The sequence below is a fragment of the Euprymna scolopes genome, chromosome 6, assembly GCF_053919585.1.
Source record: "Euprymna scolopes isolate OS-2025 chromosome 6, ASM5391958v1, whole genome shotgun sequence".
NCBI lineage: Eukaryota > Metazoa > Mollusca > Cephalopoda > Sepiida > Sepiolidae > Euprymna > Euprymna scolopes.
The window spans coordinates 30,746,763-30,766,291 of NC_136487.1; the positions used below are offsets into that span (position 1 = coordinate 30,746,763).

Below are 19,529 nucleotides of genomic sequence, written 5' to 3' on the forward strand. Positions count from 1 at the left end.
TATTAGAATACAAGATTCAAACAAGCAAGGGCGGACGGACGGTCCACAGATTTTTATAATGATTAAGATATTAGTAGTTCAACTTTTGTATTGTATTGTTGGGTATATTTGCTCTTTTCTAATGAGATTTCTTACTCTGATTTTTATTGTAAAATATGTATGGTTTATCGTTTTTACTTTTATTTCAACATATATACGTTTTATCTTTTGTTATTTGTGAAATGTCGCAGGGATATCTTCTGTCTTCTAGTAGATATGCATAGTGTGTCTTTTTTATTCCTTCTACCATGAAATCTGTGCAATTTATAACCTATGATTTTACTTTGAAATACATGTTGCTCAGTTTTTTATCTTCTACAGTGAAATATGCGTGTTTTAAACTGCCGTGTTTAACGGCGAAATTTGCACGGTGTATGTTTTATTTTACGTTTTATATCTTCCTTCCGTGATATGGGTGAAGTTTATTTTCCCCTTTCTATTGTAAATATTATGATCACGTTTTATTGCTTCTTCTGTGTATTGTTGATAATTTTGTTTCTTTTCACATGTGATAATTCTTTTGCCTTCTGTTAAATATATGCATTTTTTTTTTAGTGTGACATATGTGCAATATGTACATCATATTGTAAATTTACACATACGTTGATTACATTTTGCCTTTTATTATAAAATATTTGCCGGCTAATATTCTGCCCACTAGTGTTGAATAGGAGTGTTTTAATATGTCGTCTTTTAATGAAATAAGCTTTGTTTTCTATTGTGATATGCATAAGCTTTAATATCTTCTGTGTATCTTCTGTGAAATATGTGTCGATAAGCTTCATTTTTTTCTGTTAAATGTGATTACTCCATCTTTTGTCTTGTATTCCAACATTACCTGAGAAAATAAAAGTAAATTTATCAACATTATGATCAGTTCAGCTGAACGCAACAATATTAATATTTGTTTACTTTTTACATGATTTCAGACCTGTGTAACAATAATATCTACTATCATATAAAATCACTTTGTGTGTGTGAGTTCCTTTCTCATAGGTTCCAAAACAGGTGGGCCCATCATTTTGCACATGTCACACAAAGGTAATTTATTTGTCTGGCAGTGTTCTTAGATATTTTTTAATGAAATTTATCCGATAATTATCAAAAATAAAAATATCCGATCCTAAAAATAGTCTGCCTTTCTTATAGATAACACAGAATTTTTACAGCGGAATATTTTACGTTACACAACCAAGGAAGATAATAAAATCTCAGCAAATCATTTCTTCTTAAATCTTTATTATAATCTGGAGATATATCTTGGTGGTAAAGCATTCGACTACATATCGAACAATCGCTTATTCAAGCCCATGTGTAGCTCACTGTTTTATTTTGATAATAAATAGTTGAATAGACTCCAGGGACAGGTAATCACAACCTGCCATTCCTACTGTTTATTCACGAGATACATAGATAGAATCCTCATACTTACATGCTCCTGTGATAAAACTACCAAATCTTCTGCACATTAAACAATACAGACCCCCACCTGCGTATCTGGCTATCTCACTATCCTGGACAACCACAACATAACTGAAAACAGCTCTATATATACAGTTCTATAGGAAACCAGTCTGTAGGCATCTGTTCGTCCACTTTACATCTACCTTACCCCTCAAAGATAAACTGGGATACGCACATCCGGAGATCTCACATATACACAACAAGTGCACTAACACTTCAGACAAATTCTTGCACACTAATACACTTCATAATAAACTTCATACACACCCTCTACATAAACGGTTCCCCTAAGTCTACCTTATCTTCACTCAGAAAGAAGAAAACGCGAACGCTATACCATCTCAAATACCTGTTTTCTTAAACCTCCCTTTTTCAACAATTGAATCTTCTCAGTTTTCTGTAGAGCCTTAAACGACGAGAAAGTAGACATCGAACTTATTCACGCCGGCACCACCTGGTCACAGTACCCAGCTCGGAAACACACACCTGACACTTGCTCCCTAGCACACCACCGCATTTCAGATACAGGCTTATGTTCTCGTACCTACGTTGTCTATGACTTACAATGCACCAAATGTAACGACTCCTAGATAGGGAGTACCACCAGGACACTACATCAACACATCAAAGAACATCTAAACACTAGAATCTCCTTGTTCCACAAGCATATTACTTCATGCAACAACACACAACGTAGCAGTTATGGAGCGTTAGTATCCTTACCTCAGTCAGAAACCTAGGAAATCTCAGAATTGCTGAAGCACTCCGAATCCCCAAACACAAGCCTTCGCTTAATAATAGACTTGAACTAAGCTCTCCCTCTATCCTTTGATCCTTAATACAAATAACAACAGGATTAATAATAACAACGTTAATAAATTATAAAAATGAAAAGAAAACAGGGAAAAGAGCTATATATACAGTAATATAGGCTTAATCTAAGAGGTATAAGAAGATGAAAACATCTATGTACAGCATAGGGATGAGATTACAATAAGAACATATAACTAGACGAAGATTGAGGAATAAATAAGAAAGAGATAGAAGGTAGATGAAAAGATACATGTAGCGAATATACAAACATAGAAAAAAATGCATACATTTAAAGCTTATATATATGTAAATATCAGAGTATAATACACTTTGAGCATTAATAACGCAAAACATATTTCATTAAATATTTAACTAAAGTTTTATGGAAGGTTGGTGATTTGAGTAGAATGGAAGTAGAAAGAACGGAGATGTGATGATGAGAGTGGGGGTGAAGTAGTGAGATAGAGGGGTGGTTGGTTGTTTTTGTTTTACGGCATATCAACCCTTTTCGGGTTATTTAATGCCGAATCCAAAGATTTTGAAGAAAAAAAATTTTAATAGAGTATATTTGTTGCTTTCACGTCGGTTTCTATTCAACCCATAGTTGGGACCCTAACAGGTACTACCATTCCGGGTCAGTGTAGACCTGGGAGCAATGGTAATTAAAGGGTGGCTCCGCACTTCCCAAAGCCCACAAGCTGGGACCTCACCACTGGATATAGTTTAAGGTCATATCCAGGAACCACATTGAGGGACTTTTACCCTCTGCAGGGGTTATATTTATTTGCTGTCCACTCAGCAAAATGTGGCACAAGGCCGGAAAGTGGTAACCCAGCAGGCTCCCCTAAAGGAGGGGCACTCCTGCAATTTTAAAAATTGCCTGAGTAACCCCGTCGGCATTCCCCGGTCGGGGCGCCTCAGGCAACAAGCAATAAACTTGCCCCACCGGAAAGCCCGGTGGCAAGGCCTGGGAGGGTGGACCTCCTAGGTATTACCCAGGCGGTGTACCTCAGTCCGACAGGTGCTGGGCCGGTCTCCGGCCCCTCACCTGTTGGGCTGAGTGTCAAGTGACGGATCCTTTTTCATTCATATTAAACCCCTTTTTTCTATTTATAGAAGAAAATACAACTTTTTTCTATTTATAGAAGAAAATACAACTTTGTTAAACATGGATCGCGTAATTGCATTCATTTGTAAAAAGATCTAATTAATTTGCATATTCTTTTAAACAATCATTTTAAATAATTTCTCTATTAGTATTTTCGGTTAACTTTTGGGATGATCATCTTTAGTTAACTATTATGAGTAATTATATTCATGCAGATATTCTATATGATTTATACTTACATAATATTTGCGTAAATAGGTTATAATAAACACAAATATCTTTTTATATATATTTAGGTATGCATATATATATTTATCTAAAAAATTGTGCCTACCAAACTCCTCTGTCAGATTTTTGTCTACAGATATGAAACTTAATATATCAGATACTTGAACCCATGCAAAACTTTATATTTGGGTATTAGCCGGGAAAAATCGGTACAAAATATAGAAAATAAAAAAATGGAATTTGCCAGGTGACGGTCGAACAGCAGCATTACGGATATACACGCGCAACGCAATTGCTGTTAGTTCAGTATTTAATTTTTAGTCTTGCAGCAAACATGTCTTTATAGCTCAGGCATTAACGCCAAAGGAAATAAGTAAATCGTAAGCTAAATGTTTTTGTTTCGATTCTCGCTGATGGCGCATGTGTCATTTTTTTTAACTTATTAAATCCTTACTATATATTGGGTCCAATATAATATAATAATAAATACGAAATCCGCATTAATCAAATATCATATTTAAGCGTATTTTACGACTAGCGATGTCAGATGGCCTGTTAGTTTAATTACACGTATTTTGCAAGTTAATGTATAAATCTAAATGTGTAGAAAAAGAAATATGTAAAAAAAAATCAGATTTGAGATGACGATGTGCAACTCGTATTATTTTGAACTTTTGAATGATTTTTTCCCATATTAGTTGTTATTTACAAAATATATGGACCAACATTTCTGTATGCGTATCATTTTAATGTAAAAACTCGATAAACTGTAGAATTTCGAAGTGAACAATTTATTTTATCTCCGAGGGTAGATTTTTCTTAATTAAGTATTAATTTTATTCTTAGTTGTCGAATTTACATGAGAATTAAACCTTCGTCGACCAGATGAAAGCAGCCTATCCTCGTTGATTAAAGGAGGATTCTATTTGAAAATCAATCAATAGTTTAACATACAAATTCAAAGTTTCAAAAGATGCAACTGAAGTAGGTCGGAGGTTATATCAGTCGAAATAATGTGACAATAACAAGCAAAATATGAATATATTAGTGCTAATAATCTAAATCATACAAAACTAGAAAACTCACTCGATACTCATGGAAAATCGCATAATCTTTTCATGACAACATGACTTGAACAGTTAAACTAAGATCCAATGAAAGTAAGGAAGACACAAGACTCCTTTTTCATAGCGTGTGTCTCAATCATCATGGTGTCTGATTAGGATTTTTCATCTTCGAGATCCCATTGCTGCACAGCGTAAAAGATAGCTTCCGTGTGACTTCCGATTTACTTGATCGGCTTATCGTTGATACATACACTTTTATACTCTTAAAATATTCAAACAGAAAAAAAACGATTGCTTTGCCGGCAAACGGTTGTAAAAGCTTTATAGAAAATGTGCACGGGTCATGCGCAAACTATTAAATTTAAAGTAAATTCGTTCGCATAGATTTTTAAGAATGATAGAATAACAAGTGTGATAATGCCTACGAACCATTATTAAAATGAAACTGAAATTATCGCATCATCATTTGCTGAAATCGGAATTTTTGAAAAAATTTTTAAAAAATAATAAAAATAAAGGACATTATATTGCACTCTTTGAAATAAGTACACACACCTAGGAAAGTTTCTTCTATTACTGAAAATACTCTAAACAACACTCATATTTACGTACCGGATGTTGCCAAACTCATATAGAGACTTGATGCCAATAAAGCAACTAATTCTGACAACATTCTCGTCATTGTGTCATAACTAGAACTGTTCCTTAGAAAGTTGTTCAACCATTGCTTCCAGGTGAAATGCTTTCTATCTATCTACATAAAAAGACTCATCGTTATTGTCATCAGCAGCAGCAGTAGTGACATCATCAGTTATACACCTCTGTTAATATATATATATATATATATATATATATATATATATATATATATATATATATATATATATATTAATTTGGAGTCACCACATTCAAGGTTTGAAGACCACTTAATGAGTTTACGGTAGTCACTGAGAATTACACTAAGTTTACGGTAGTTACTGCCATTGCAAAAAGACAGCATGTATTCCGCCGGCTTGTACATCATAAGTCAAATACAAATAAGCAAAAATTCGTAGAGTAAATTGTAAGAGTGAAATAGCAACAGCCAAAAGAAAGCATGTGGGAATAATCAAGGAACACATAGAATCGCAAAAAATAGGAACTCATGATTTCTGGAAAATCTATAATAGTGTGGTGAATAAAGGCCAATCAGTAATTTCTCCACTAAGCAACAATCAGAACGTCGCATGCACGGCAATGGAGAAGGCGGAACTGCTTGCTCGGCAATTCTCCTCCACCTCTAACTCCAACTCCAACTCCAACTCCACCTCTAACTCCAACTCCAACTCCAACTAACAAAACCTCCCTCGAAAATTTCCCAATGCGGACTGAAGCCACATTAGATTATGTAAAAATCACCCCTTCTCATGTCCGCGATATCATAAAAAGCTTAGATAGCTCAAAGGCGTGTGGATCTGATATCATCCCTGCTATACGAATTAAAAAATGTTCAGCCGAGCTAGACCCCATACTTTCCAAGCCCTACAATACATGTCTAGCTGCATCTTGCTTCCCTAATAGCTAGAAGAGGGCCTCTGTGGTATCAGTGTACAATTATCGCCCCATTAGTCTCCTTACCCTCTTCGCTAAAATCTTTGAGAAATTAATTTTCCACCTCGCAAAAGCAAATCTTCTCTCTGATAAACAGTAATGATTCAGGCAATGTCGTTCTACTGCAGATATTTTCACATTCATCTTTGAACACATTTACCATGTACTGGATAAAGCAGGCGAAGCCAAGGCTGTAGCGCTTGGTATATCAAAGGCCTTTAACAAAGTCTAGCACGAAGGGCTGCTTATGAAAATTAAATCGTACGGTATAACTGGAAGTATACTAAATATGATTAGATCCTTCTTAGACACTAGAAGCATAAAGGTTGTTATTGACGGATGCACGTCCAAGCAGCATAACATCAATGCGGAAGTGCTTCGGGGTCGATAATTAGGCCATTATTATTCCTGATATTCATAAACGACCTCCTTGATTATATTGTGTCAGAAATGAGTATATTTACTGATGATACAACGCTCTATAATATGCATGAAGGAAGAAAAGGTGTACATAAATCTAAGACAATGGCAGAATCGTTAGAAAATGATCCATAGATTATAGTGGAATGGGGGCACAAATGGATGGTGACATTTAATGCTAGTAAAACTAAGCTGCTCTCCTTTAACAATGACAAGACGTTTCTCCATAACAAATAACACCCTGCCTGAAAATTCTACCTTCAAACTCCTCGGCCTAATATTTGCGGACAGTATGAACTGAGACAAATACATAAAGGACATTGCAAAGAATGCTGCAAAGAAGGCGGGTTCCCTCTATCGAGCTAGAAGATTAAAACCGTTTTACAGACTGTCGATTCTTCTGAAAAACTACAAGCACTGATTATAACCGTGTTAACAATCACTTTCAGCTATTCACTTTCCATTTTTTTTCAAATCTTTTTTTCTAATTTTTAATATTCTAGAAAATAATATTCATACTAGAAAAAGACTGTGTTTTTAATACATACCGACAGTTAAGATATTCATCTCGCGTGTGAAAATGATTCGGAACCATCCGGGTTCTTTGGAGTAAAACGTAGTTCCACGAGCGAAGAAGACTTTATGATCAAAAAAGTATTCGAACAAATCCTTTTCGGCATCTTCTGTGTTATCTTTCATAAACTGAAAATAAAGAAAAAGAATAAATCTATTTAAACTTATTCTTTGAAATGAATGGCTCTCGTCTTCAGGAGGCCTCAAGGTTTGACAAGCTTCTGGGCTTGACCTTTACTCCTGATCTTAAATGGAACACGTACATCAAATCTGTTGTCAAGGCCGCTAGAAAAATGGTGGGATCCTTCTATCGATCCAGTAGATATCTCCCTGCTGATGCAATTCCCTATCTATATAAGAGCCAGGTACGTCCAAGGATGGAATACTGTTGCCACATCTGGGCAGGAGCTGCTAGGAAGGACTTGTTCAAAATAGACTTCGTAACCTTGTAGGAGATGTCCTTTTCTCTTCCCTGCAAGCTCTATCTCACAGAAGAAATGTTGCGAGTTTGTCTCTGATGTATCGTTATCTTCATGGAAAGTGTTCGACTGAGCTTCAATCTATGGTACCCCCTCGCCAAACCTTCACAAGAAACACACGTCAACCTGAAAACACTATCAATAATTCCACCTACTCTTTATCTGTGCCTAAATCTAAACGTAGATTCCACGAACAAAGCCTCTTTCTTAGAACTGCACGCCCGTGGAATTGTCTTCTATTTTCCTGCTTTCCGGCTGACTACAATATGGTTGTCTTTAAGTCCAACGTAAACAAGTTCTTGATGAGTCGTTCCATATAAGTTAACAAATTTACCGAATTTCCATTACAAATAATTACTATATTGTCCAATTTCTAGTGTACACTAATTAAACCTTATCCTCACGTGGCCTCTTGGCCTTGATTATGTGGTGATGCCATATGTAAAAAAATACTTAAAGAAAGGAATGATTAGAAGATGAGTTATGAGATTCGAGCATGAGACGTAATTTCATCAAAGGTTTCTAAATTGGTATAGCGTTTCCAACTATGGTATACAATGTGTACATGTTTCTCTTGTATCTAGAAAATTATTTCTCGTGTATCATATCAGCCAATTTTCTTCCTTGTATATAACTGCATCAAGTTATAATCTAATCCCTCGGTATGACAGCAAAACCACGTCCGGTCATATTTTGTCATCTACAGACAAACTATTCAGTCACCTTTCCGCCTCTTTTTTCATTTTGCTATTATTTCTCCAAATCCATTTACGAGTTCACTGTTCTATGCTGTTTGGAATTACAAATAAGCGGCATCATTTATAGAAAGCAATCCTAAAAGTCACGCCTAAATCAAAACAATTAAATTCCCACACAGAATCGTGATCTGAAACATAATAAAAAACGAACATCAAGTGATAGGATTAAGAAAAAAGAGTAATAGATTGTAGCATAAGACGTTTTAAGATATATCCTTCGTATATATGTGGTTTTAATTTGCATATGAGGGAAACAACAGCAATAGAAATGTGACACTATGGCTTCTGGGAGATTCAACCTCTAGGCCAAGTGGGGTGAGACTGGAACTGTCAGCTAATTGTGAAACTTAATAGAAAGTATTACTATAATTTATACGGACCTTCATTACGTTAGCTGTATATTCACCAGTAAATATGAAGATGTTTATGTATGTCCGAATTGGTCATAAAAACCAAACAAAAGATAAAACAATAATTGTTTTCATTTAAGTTTCGAGCGATGAAAAATTATCAATTTTCCATAACTCTTGATATTTAACGAAACACGTCAAGCCAAAAGAGTGACCCTATGTGACTCTGGTCAAGTGTAAGGTTGTAAGAATAACACGTGTCTTCGAAGTACGATTGATATGCAACCCCTCTAGCATAGACAGTTGACCAATCGTTTTCTTGCGAGATTCGGCGTGGTGAGCCTTGATTGGTGGACGATGGAGATCGCTTTCCCCCGATCCAACCACTGCCCTTAGTATAAAGCACAGCTGTACACCCGAGTTTTCCCGTCCAGGTGAGTGGAGTTGCAGAGAGAAATTTTTTTAGTTGCCAAAATACGACTTACTATCTTTTCATCTTTGCTCTGAATTACTTCAAACTAAATAATTAATTCATCGCTGGTGCCAATCCTTGTCCATAAAATTGAACGCTATGGTAAAGGCCAGATAAGTTCTACCTTGCTGTCAATCATCGCCATCACGGAAGTGTATTCCGCTCGCATTTAAAGCATATTTCTTTTCACTTCAACTTCATCGTCTCAATCGTGCTCAACAGATACCAAACTCGGGAGTTGAGCAAATTTTGAAAAAGATTTTATTTTACATTACAACTCTACGTCAGTAAGTAGTGATTAATTTAGCTAGTATGAATTTTGGCTAGAACCACATTAGTACATGTCAGGATAACCTGGCAGCAAACGATAATATATCCAGTGGCATGTGGCATAATGCAATTGAAGCATAGGGCAAAGGTCAGACTCCCTAGAGAAAACATCGCACGATACGAGAAATTATGTCACGTGTTTAAACGTGAGGAAAAACATATTTCCTAATCAGCCCCACTCGAGAAGCGATGCAGACGAGACCCATCCGACGATGTAGAACTACCCTAAGCGAATATTACCTCGACAGTCTGTTCGTCGTCGTACATTCTTAAAATTCGCTAGTGACATAAAATAAATCATTTATTAGCTACGTGGTATCTCCCATCCCCCATGAGAAAATTCTCTCTCTAAATAAAACCTTTGAAAACTCAACAAATCGCCACTGTCTTTCATGGACGAGTAGTGTTTTTTTGTCTAGCTAAATAAACGGAATGGTCAACAACCACGAAAGGATCACAGCTCACACAAGCAAGAACAAAACGTGAACGGTTTTGCGCGATTGAGAACTAGCATGTGCGATTTGATCGCTCTCTAGTGTGAACATGTGCAATCTACACGTTAATGAAAACTACCATGCGCGATCGCTCGTTTATTATGAAATCTAAGCAGTCGGAAATGAAATATTCGCACGAATTAAAATATTGCACTGTCTTCCTTAAAAATCATGACGGTTTAAATTTCCAATAATATAAACAAACACAGGCGTTTTTCTTCTTACTTTGTTTGACGATTCAAAAAATACAAACATTTCCGTACCTCGTTTTATTTGGATTCTTCGAACTACTGTTCTTATTTTGAGTGTTATTTTCACAACGTTTCGGTTGATGTAACCTTCAACTTTCTTCGGGTGTATCCTGCCGAACTCAGGAATGTTTCTGTCGAACTCGGGAATCTGGACTAGATTTCGAAAACGAGACCCTTTATTTATTCCACGTAGTACAAATTTCCGAATTGGACAAAGACATTCCCGAGTTCGACAATATACAACAAGATACACCATGAAGAACGTCGTAGATTACATCGAATGAAACGTTGTGAAAATGACACTCAAGGTTAGAAGAGTAGTTCAAATAATGCGAATAATCAATCCTCGTCTCAAAAATTCAGAAATATAATTTGATCTCCCTAACTGTTGAAACATCGATCTCTCAATAATATACACACATCATCAAAAAACATGTACATATTCACATCTACTTCATAACGAAAACTAATTCATGCGAGAATATTGTTCAGTTCACGTCAATATTCTGTTTATTTTATTTTGTTATTTATATATTTGTTTCATAGCTTTCACCATTTCTAAATAATATATTTTATGTACTCTCAAGAATAAGTGTTGTTTATCCTGCATGTTGTTTTGATTATATTGTTTTGTTTTTTAATTCAAAATAAAATCCTGAAATCGATTAGGATTTTACATAATTTTACTTGATTTTTAGTATCTATGCACGACAGGTTACGGCGCTTACCTTGCTGAAATTGGCCCAAATGAAGTCGCCCCCACCTGACTTATGAATGCGAACTCCTAGTTTTTCAAGTCGTTCAGTTGCGATTCCGTATTGTATTCCCATCTGTTTATGTACCTTTGGGAAATATTCCTTCTCAAACCAATCTGAATTAGAAAATAGAAAATAATGCAAATTAACGCAATTTCGAATCTCATATTTTAAAAAACTCTATTTTCACCCCAAAGTTGCAGGGATACTACGAGGGGCGTGCAATAAGTAATGCCCTTGACCCACTTTCCATAGGAGTAGAGCAACGAAACTTGGTACAGTTATTAGTCTTTCTCTACATAGGAACCACCCAGAGTTATGTATTTCTCCCATCGCTTGATGCAGCTCTGGAGATCGTTTTTGTAGAACACCCCAGATTGGTCCTCCAACCACGACGTGACTTCAGAAATCAAGGCTGCATCATCTGAGAAACGCTTTCCTTTCAATACAACTTCATGGCTGGGAAGAGGTAAAAGTCAAAGGGTGAAAGGTCAGGAGAGTAGGGAGGCTGGGGTACGATTTCATAACCACAAGCCCGTGCTTTTGATCTGGCGACAGCGAGTTGTGGACCGGGGCGTTGTCCTGCAGGAGGAAGGTACCTTTGCTGATCTTGCCCCGTCTCTTGATTTTGATAGCTTCCCTTAATTTCCTCAAAAGTGAAGCATAATAGGCTCCTGCAATTTTGGTACCCTTTGCCAGGAAATCTGTCATCATTACTCCGTCCATGTCCCAGAAGACTATGAGCATGCCCTTGCCAGCGGAGGGCTGCGCTCTTGTCTTCTTTGGAGGTGGTGAGTCCAAGTGCCTCCACTGCATTGACTGGGCTTTGGTCTCTGGATCATAGTGATGGGCCCAGGTTTCATCCTGTGTAATCAGTCTTTTGAAAAACTTTGACTCATCTTCTTGGCACATCTCCAAATTTATCCTCGAGCACTCAACGCGTTCTCACTTCTGAAATAGTGTGAGTAACCTGGGAGTCCATCTGGCAGACACCTTATGCATATGCAAATGGTCGTGAGTGATAGTTTCCACAGACCCTGTACTAATTTTGATATCTTGGGCTATTTGGTGAATTGTAATGCGCCGATCTTCCAAAACGGCAGTCTCAACTTGACGGACAGATACCTCATCAGTGGCAGAAGGAGGGCGACCAGGTCTGGGAGCTGTTTCCACAGATTACCGACCATATTTGAATTCACGATGCCAGCGTTTTACAAGGTCATATGATGGGGCATTATCACCATAAGTTTCTTTCATTTCATCAAAAGTCTCCATCTTTTCAAATACCAAAACCGGATCACTGCTCGACATTGAACAGGCTCCATTTCACACCTGACTCAGTTCAAACACCTGTAAAACAGAAACCACAATTAGTTCAGAGTTGTAATTTACCACATAACACATAGAGATATATATCATTGCACATGCAAAATTTCAGCTAGATCAGACAACGGGAAGTGGGTCAGGGGCATTACTTATTGAACGCCCCTCGTATGTAGGGAGTTCAGCAGCGGGATGTCCGTTCAGATTACACTTTAACTTCTGCATGTCAGTACAGTTGGAAAAGCAGGAACCCGGCAGGGAGTTCCACAGTCTAGTAGTCCTGAGGAATAAACTATTAGAATAGAAGGCGTTCTTTCTTCTATGGATCTCTGTTGTGTAGAGGTTAGGTTTTACTGCTTTTCAGGTTTGTCGGAGGTATTTACTCGAAAGGTTACAAGTGCTTGTAGTTCGTCGGAGCATTCACCACTGTAAATATTTGCAAATAATCCAAAATGAATTTGATTCATTATAGGTTATCGGTTCGAAATTATTAGACCAGTTCAACCAGCAACTGCACAAGATTTCAAAAGAAAATATACTTTATCTTCTAATCTTTATATGTTAGAATTTGAGTTACTGGTTGAAGAATTCGCATAATATAAAATTCAAAAATAAAAAAAATGTAAATTATTTTAAAACTTGGGAGAATTTCTGAACAGACATCGCATCTGTAATTATCTCCGTCAGTCGGTTCCTCCTTAATGTTGTCATTAGTTCTGGCTTCTAACTTGACGTTGGAAATCTAAGAATTCAGTAACATCGCAACATTTTCTTATATTCAAAAATGTAAAATTGAAGGCAGAATCGAAACAGTAAACTCGATGTTTTCAGTCTCATCCCTCTCCAACTAAACAAGTAGAACTTTTGTAAAGAGGCCTTTGTTTTCTTACATTACGAATAAACAAAACTGAAATTAGAATAAGCAATTTATTTTCACCATTTTTTCAGATTATAAAAGGTAAACATTTTCATTATAAATACAGCAAAAATATAAAAGAATTACAATTAACACCAAAAGTTTGTTATTAAGAAAGACTTTAAATTTACAAATTCACTAACCTCGTTTATACAGAAGTGCTGTTTGTCATGTTTATAAAAATATACAGAAATGTCATCAATTAAATAAATAATATTATTATGTATCATGGTTACATAATTAGCTTATTGTTGTTTAAAACCACTGTTTAATTAAAATTACTAGTGGAATATTGTGAACGTTCTTATTAAAATTATTTACCTGTATCCTTTAGCAAAGATGTCAGCCAGTCTTGAATGAATAAGGGGATGGCGGAAAAGAATGAAGCCCTCTGGACAAATTTCAAAAGCTGGCTGTTTTTCGAATGCAGGACACCACAACGGAAGCCAGATAAACCCAAATCCTGAGATAAAATAAATACAAATAACACTACAATAGTCTTCAGATGAGCAAAGAAATAGAGAAAGCACTAGATAAATCAAATATTGTTATGCCATCTATCCCGGGTTACGCCGGTTTATTGAAAATTGTCATTTTGCTGTCAAGGTTAGTTAGAGCAAAAAGAATTCAAGGGTTAAGTTGCTAATGTATATCAGACTCAATTTCTAGAGTCGACGATAGTACTTAGAATATGTGAATCGGGTACATATGAGAGAGAACGTAGAAAGAAAGAAAGAAAGAAAGAAAGAAAGAAAGGAAGAAAGAAAAAGTAAGAGAGAGGGCAGGAGAGAAATAGAGGAAGCTATATTTTCTCTCGCATGCAAGTCAGTTGGTTTTCTTAGTTTGAATGGAACGGTTGAGATTTCGCTGAGATGCAGAAGAAAGAGGCGTAAAGACAAGTCAGCCAACAAAAGATAAATACAGAACTGCTAAGACTCAAAAAGAATAAAACCAAGCATTCAAAATTAAAACCGAGCCTTTGTTCATTTATTCGTCGTTTACAGGTCCGAAGAGTCGACACAGAAAGAAATCAGGAACTGAAGTATGTCGAATTAATTGCATGTTATACACACATGAACACACGTATTAAATTAGACGATAGACGTCTAATACAGGTCCATACATAGTCGCACAATCATGACTGCGCACACACCTATACATAGATATAGACATGGAGACGCGCGTACCCACATGTATATCACACGTAAATATACGTTTCATGCACACGCCGCTCGTATAAAAGATACGTAATGAAAGACATACATGCCACAGACAATACTCCCCCCCCCCGCACTACGCAACAATGCCTCCCCACGGGACAGAGTTAGACACCAGGGTCGTTTTTTAACGTGGAGAAAAGGTACAAAAATAAAAATTGTCTCAGTCGTGAAGGATTTCTCCTCCACCGAAAGAGAACAAGAAATAGAAGTGCAGCATCTGAAGAACAGATACTACACTTTGATCTTGTCCCGAAGGCCAAGAAGAAAAGTAACGTATATAAACAATCGACAGGTAAATTGATGGAAAACTAACGGAAAAATAAAATAGACAAAGAAACGGAAAAGGTAACGAATAAAAACAATCAACGCATAAAGCGATGTAAAATAAAGGGGCAATTAAATGGTAAGTGTAACAGACAAAGTAACGGATACTAAAACTCGATGAATAAAGCATGGAATAAAATGGAGGAAGTAACAAACAACGTAACGGAAAAAGTAACGGATAAAAAATTGACGAATAAAGCGGTAGATTAAAAGGGGAAATAACACATGAACACAGTAGCAGACAAAGTAACGGATGTAAGTGACCGACGAGAAAGGCGATGAAAAAGAATGGGAGGAATAAAATTTGCAAAGAAACATTAAATAATGATGAACAAAATATAAACTAGACAGGTTATCCGGCAAAATAATGAGTAGCTTAATATCAAATTTGAAGCGTTACGCACGAGGTAACGCGGAAAATAAAGCAAAACGTCTAGAGTAACTTTAACAGGAAATGGATTATTACATCGGATATGGGTTTTTAGGACAAAACAACGGAATCCGAAAAGATCAAAATCTCTAACATAATTAAGCAACTATAACGCATTTGGTCTGGTGCATCTGCAACTAGTCTCTCGCTCCTTGATAGGGTTCAAAAGAGAATCGCAAACCTGATAGGCCCTGAACTGGCATCTAAGCTTCAGCCTCTGTCCCATCGACGAAATGTTGCATCCCTCTGCCTGTTCTACAAGTATTTTAGTGGTGAATGCTCTGATGAACTGCAAGCACTTGTGCCCCCACGACGTGAGCACCCTCGACAAACCCGACAGTCTGCTAAATCCTATCCCCACACAGTAGAGATCCCTAGATGTAAAAGATCTTTGTTTCTTCTCCAGAACCGCCAGACTTTGGAATTCCATTCCGAGTCCCTGCTTCCCCAACAGTACTGACGCGCAGAAGTTCAAGTGTAACGTGAACCGACACCTTTCTGTCCAAATCCCTACATAATACCCCGGTAGTTGTTGCCCCTGATAGTAGCCCTCTACACCAAAGTGGCAATTTGCCTTGTTTGGGGTGAAAATGTAATAAAAAAATAATTAAAAAAATACTCTTTAACAGTAAAAGATATAAAGTAGGCAAAATAACGGACAAATAAACCAAATATTAAATGGACAAATTAATTAATACAATAAATAAGCGATTCAAGCCACGGAAGAATAAGGAAAATATAAAATGGGCAGAGTAACAGAAAAAATATCGAGTGGACTAATATAAATCTTAAAGCGTAATGGACAACAAGAAAAATAAAATAAGACGAGTCAACGAAGAAAGTGATATCCAATAAGAAATTTAACGGACAACATAAATAAAACAAATATGAGTTGGACAGATTCACGGAAAAAAGTAATAAAGACGCGAATATTGATTAGGCAGAATAATGAACACTGTAATGGGTAACCAAAGAAATAAAAAAAAACAGACAGTGTAACGGATAAGTAACAGAAAACTAATGGGCCAAGTAGAGGACAAAATAATCGCGATGCTTCCATTCTGTCTCAAGAGACAATAGACAACACTGTATGGGAAGATATGTATGTAATTGTGAAGGAAAGCCTTACACAATCCTCAACCACACCTCTCATGAATTGGTACTGCTTGATTCCAGGAGCAAGGAGAGACTCAAGAAGACTGCAGATAAAGCCGAGATAAGCGGAGAACACATACAGCACCTGAAATTCCTAAATTGTCACCCATTTTAGTATTGGCCAAGCTCAACGTTGTTTAACTTCGGTGATCTAACGGGAACCAGTGTGTGAACGTGGGTTAAACTAATTAATAGTGGTCCGAATAAAATATAGAGAATAAAACGGGGTAAATGAACGGGAAAGTGAATGTAAAATGGACAGCGTATCGGACAAAACTATCTAATGAAGACTATGATAGAAAAAGGAAATGTAAACGAAAATAGTAATTTGAAAATCAAGTGGAAATCATAACGGACTAAGTAACACGACTCGGAGATCGAACATCGGATACCGCAAAATAATTCTGTTTTTATTTGCAATGGTTTTCCTGATTGTTTTATTTTAATCGGCTATACATTATTCATTATTCACTCGGATGAAGGGTGCCAGCTATCGTATAAACGTAGCCGCTACGTCGCAAATTGACAAACAAATAAAACAAATAAATATATTTTTTTTTATTTTTCAACAGAAGTTTTTTTTAATCCCGTTTCTTTCGCCACCACTAAAAAAAAATCCCTTGCTGCCACATATCGATTTTATCTGGACACTTTTCTCTTTCTTCTGACCGCACGTCGATATTTGTCAGCCACTTCTCGCTTTCACATTTACTCATCCATTTTTTTCTTCCCGGCCGCATGTTGTATTTTTCTCTTTCTTTTCTCCCTCTCCTCTAGCACACTTCCTTATTTGCATATGCGCTGTTTTGCTACTGCTGCTGCAGCCAATCTCTGCTGCTTATATTTTCCACGCGCTCACACGGACTACGTTACATAAACACGTGTTCAGCTCTAATATTCACTTCACCATCACAGTTAAAATACTAAGAAATCATGAATATATGTTTTTTCTATCACTTGAACTACTTAAGTAAATGAAAACAGGTGCTGTTCACGACTACACCGCTCCAATATTAACTTCCCCATCACCGTGCACAGTTATAATACTGAAAAGTCTTGGATGTAATGTTTGCTACTCCCCACTGTAAATGAACGGCACGGTGTTCTATAATAACAAGTGCATAAACGACAACCATAGATTACCTCGCTTATCCCCACATGAAATGGGTCATTTCCGGAACCGGATTCTCTATGGAACAAACACTGTGGAAATCATAGCAGTCTTGGTGAACCGATAGGCCGTAAATTTCATCAAAAACTGCATGGATGGCGTGTCTGAAAATAAAAATATTAACTAATTATGAATGTGGTCCAGCGCTAGAAATCATATTCGTGATCAGATATTGTGAAAAAAAAAAAATAAAAAGGTATGGGGAATTATATCATTTCAGTGGGGCCTGTTGTTTAGTCCGATATAAAGGAGAGAAATTTGAACTGGGTATTTTTTATATCAAAATTCCAGTAGTTATTTGCTTATAATTGTTCACCGAGGTTTCATATGTTTTTAATGTCTTCAAGAGTGTTATTATGATTTCTAAGAGCTTTAAGTGTTTTAGGTCTTTTTAAGATTTTAGACGTATTTTGTAAGTGTTTAGATACTAAACAAATATTTAGGATTGTTGATTCTCAGGTTTAATCTTTTAAAATGTTAAAGATATGGTTAGAAACATAAAGCTTTCAGAAATAAATTGAAAAATAAAACAGTATGCATTTAAAATAAATAACAAATATTAATAAAAAAAATAAATGTATATATTACGAATAAAAATATAACGCTTGTGTTGGTAAATAGATACAACGTTTCTCGTTAGGAAGGTCGTTAATATTGGTAAAATTCTAGCCATTTTAAAATAAAATTCAAACGTGGATTAATTTCCCATTAAATAAGGAAGTAATTTTAAGTTTAGAAAGAGTGTTTAGATAAATGACATGTAAAAATAATTCGTACATTAGAACTAGTGAGTTGCATTACAGTTCTGAACTTTCCTTAAAATTTCAGCGGTAAAAGGGAGATGATCCTGAGTTACAGGTTATTAGAGTTACCTCCCTTTACTAACCAAAATATTTCACATATACGAAATCATGGCGAAAAAATATAAACAATTCCAAAAGTAATAATGGTTTGTATGACTTGTTTTGATCGGACTGTTGTTCTTAGCTTGAGTGTTAATCGTGCAACGTTTCGGTTGGCGTAGCCTTTGATCTTCGCAAGACAGGTTAGTCACCATCTTGGGGGGGGTACTAGCTCCATAGATGGTTTATTACTTTTGGAATTGTTTATATTTTTTCGCCATGGTTTCGTATATGTGAAATATTTTGGTTAGTAAAGGGAGTTAACTCTAATAAACTGTGACAGAGGATCATCTCCCTTTTACCGCTGAAATTTAAAGGAAAGTTATACAAATTCTTTTTATTTGATAAGAGGCCCCCATGACTGCTGATATCTATGCTCGGTCTGCTTAGTAATTTATTTTTTTAGCATATGTGCTGCTTCCTTAGATTTTATAATTCTTCATCTTGTATCCCTGTCAATTATTTTCAACACGTTCCATAAAAGGAAGTTTGCTCCTTTTATTTTTTTACGTTGTGGCCAGCTAATTTCCTCCTCCCCCTCCGTGTCACAGTTATACCGATTGAAGCGTTACACAAATAACACTCAGGATAAGAATAGTAGTGCGTTGTATATTTTAAATAATTTGTTGAAATAGAATTTTAAATAGTACAAGGGGGAAACACACACATAGTCTAGGAAAAATGGAATTATAGACATTTTTTGATAACTAATTAGCGGTGAAAATATTATCTCTGTGGTTTATACTTGACATCTTTATTTTCATCTAAACTCAAATGCGAAATCTTGGAAATATAGTTATAACATTTTGTGGAGAGGGTATCTATTAACACTACCATAAGTAATTGTTTCTTTATTCCCATGTCTTTGCAGACATTAAGCATGTTCCTTACGTGTTT

The 19,529-nt window shown here is 36.1% G+C and overlaps 2 protein-coding genes across 2 annotated transcripts in view; both read right to left on the minus strand.

The window, feature by feature from the left end:
- On the minus strand, positions 1-17,299 carry LOC145278130 (1-aminocyclopropane-1-carboxylate synthase-like protein 1). The gene is made up of 6 exons (XM_080130410.1): positions 17,229-17,299; positions 16,534-16,603; positions 13,752-13,893; positions 11,165-11,307; positions 7,278-7,431; positions 1-877 (listed from the first exon to the last, which is right to left on the minus strand). The coding sequence occupies exons 1-6, from the start codon at positions 17,297-17,299 to the stop codon at positions 834-836; spliced, it is 624 nt and encodes a 207-aa protein (XP_079986536.1). The 3' UTR covers positions 1-833.
- Positions 13,759-19,529, minus strand: part of LOC145278307 (1-aminocyclopropane-1-carboxylate synthase-like protein 1) — a 17,231-nt gene continuing 11,460 nt past the window's right edge. The window contains exons 4-5 of the mRNA XM_080130598.1: positions 17,703-17,834; positions 13,759-13,893 (exon numbers count right to left, since the gene is read on the minus strand). Coding sequence (XP_079986724.1) covers positions 17,708-17,834 — 127 coding nt within the window. The 3' untranslated portion in view covers positions 13,759-13,893; positions 17,703-17,707. The remainder of the gene's footprint in view (positions 13,894-17,702; positions 17,835-19,529) is intronic.

What these genes read in the sequence shown, in the direction of transcription:
- LOC145278130 (XM_080130410.1), bottom strand. Translation starts at nt 17,299, where the DNA reads ATGCGGCCGGGAAGAAAAAAATGGATGAGTAAATGTGAAAGCGAGAAG. An exon ending in ATCTTTGCTAAAGGATACAG is followed by an intron (nt 11,308 to 13,751) that starts GTAAATAATTTT and finishes TTTCTAATTCAG; the next exon opens with ATTGGTTTGAGAAGGAATAT. An exon ending in TTTGGGCCAATTTCAGCAAG is followed by an intron (nt 7,432 to 11,164) that starts GTAAGCGCCGTA and finishes CTTTATTTTCAG; the next exon opens with TTTATGAAAGATAACACAGA.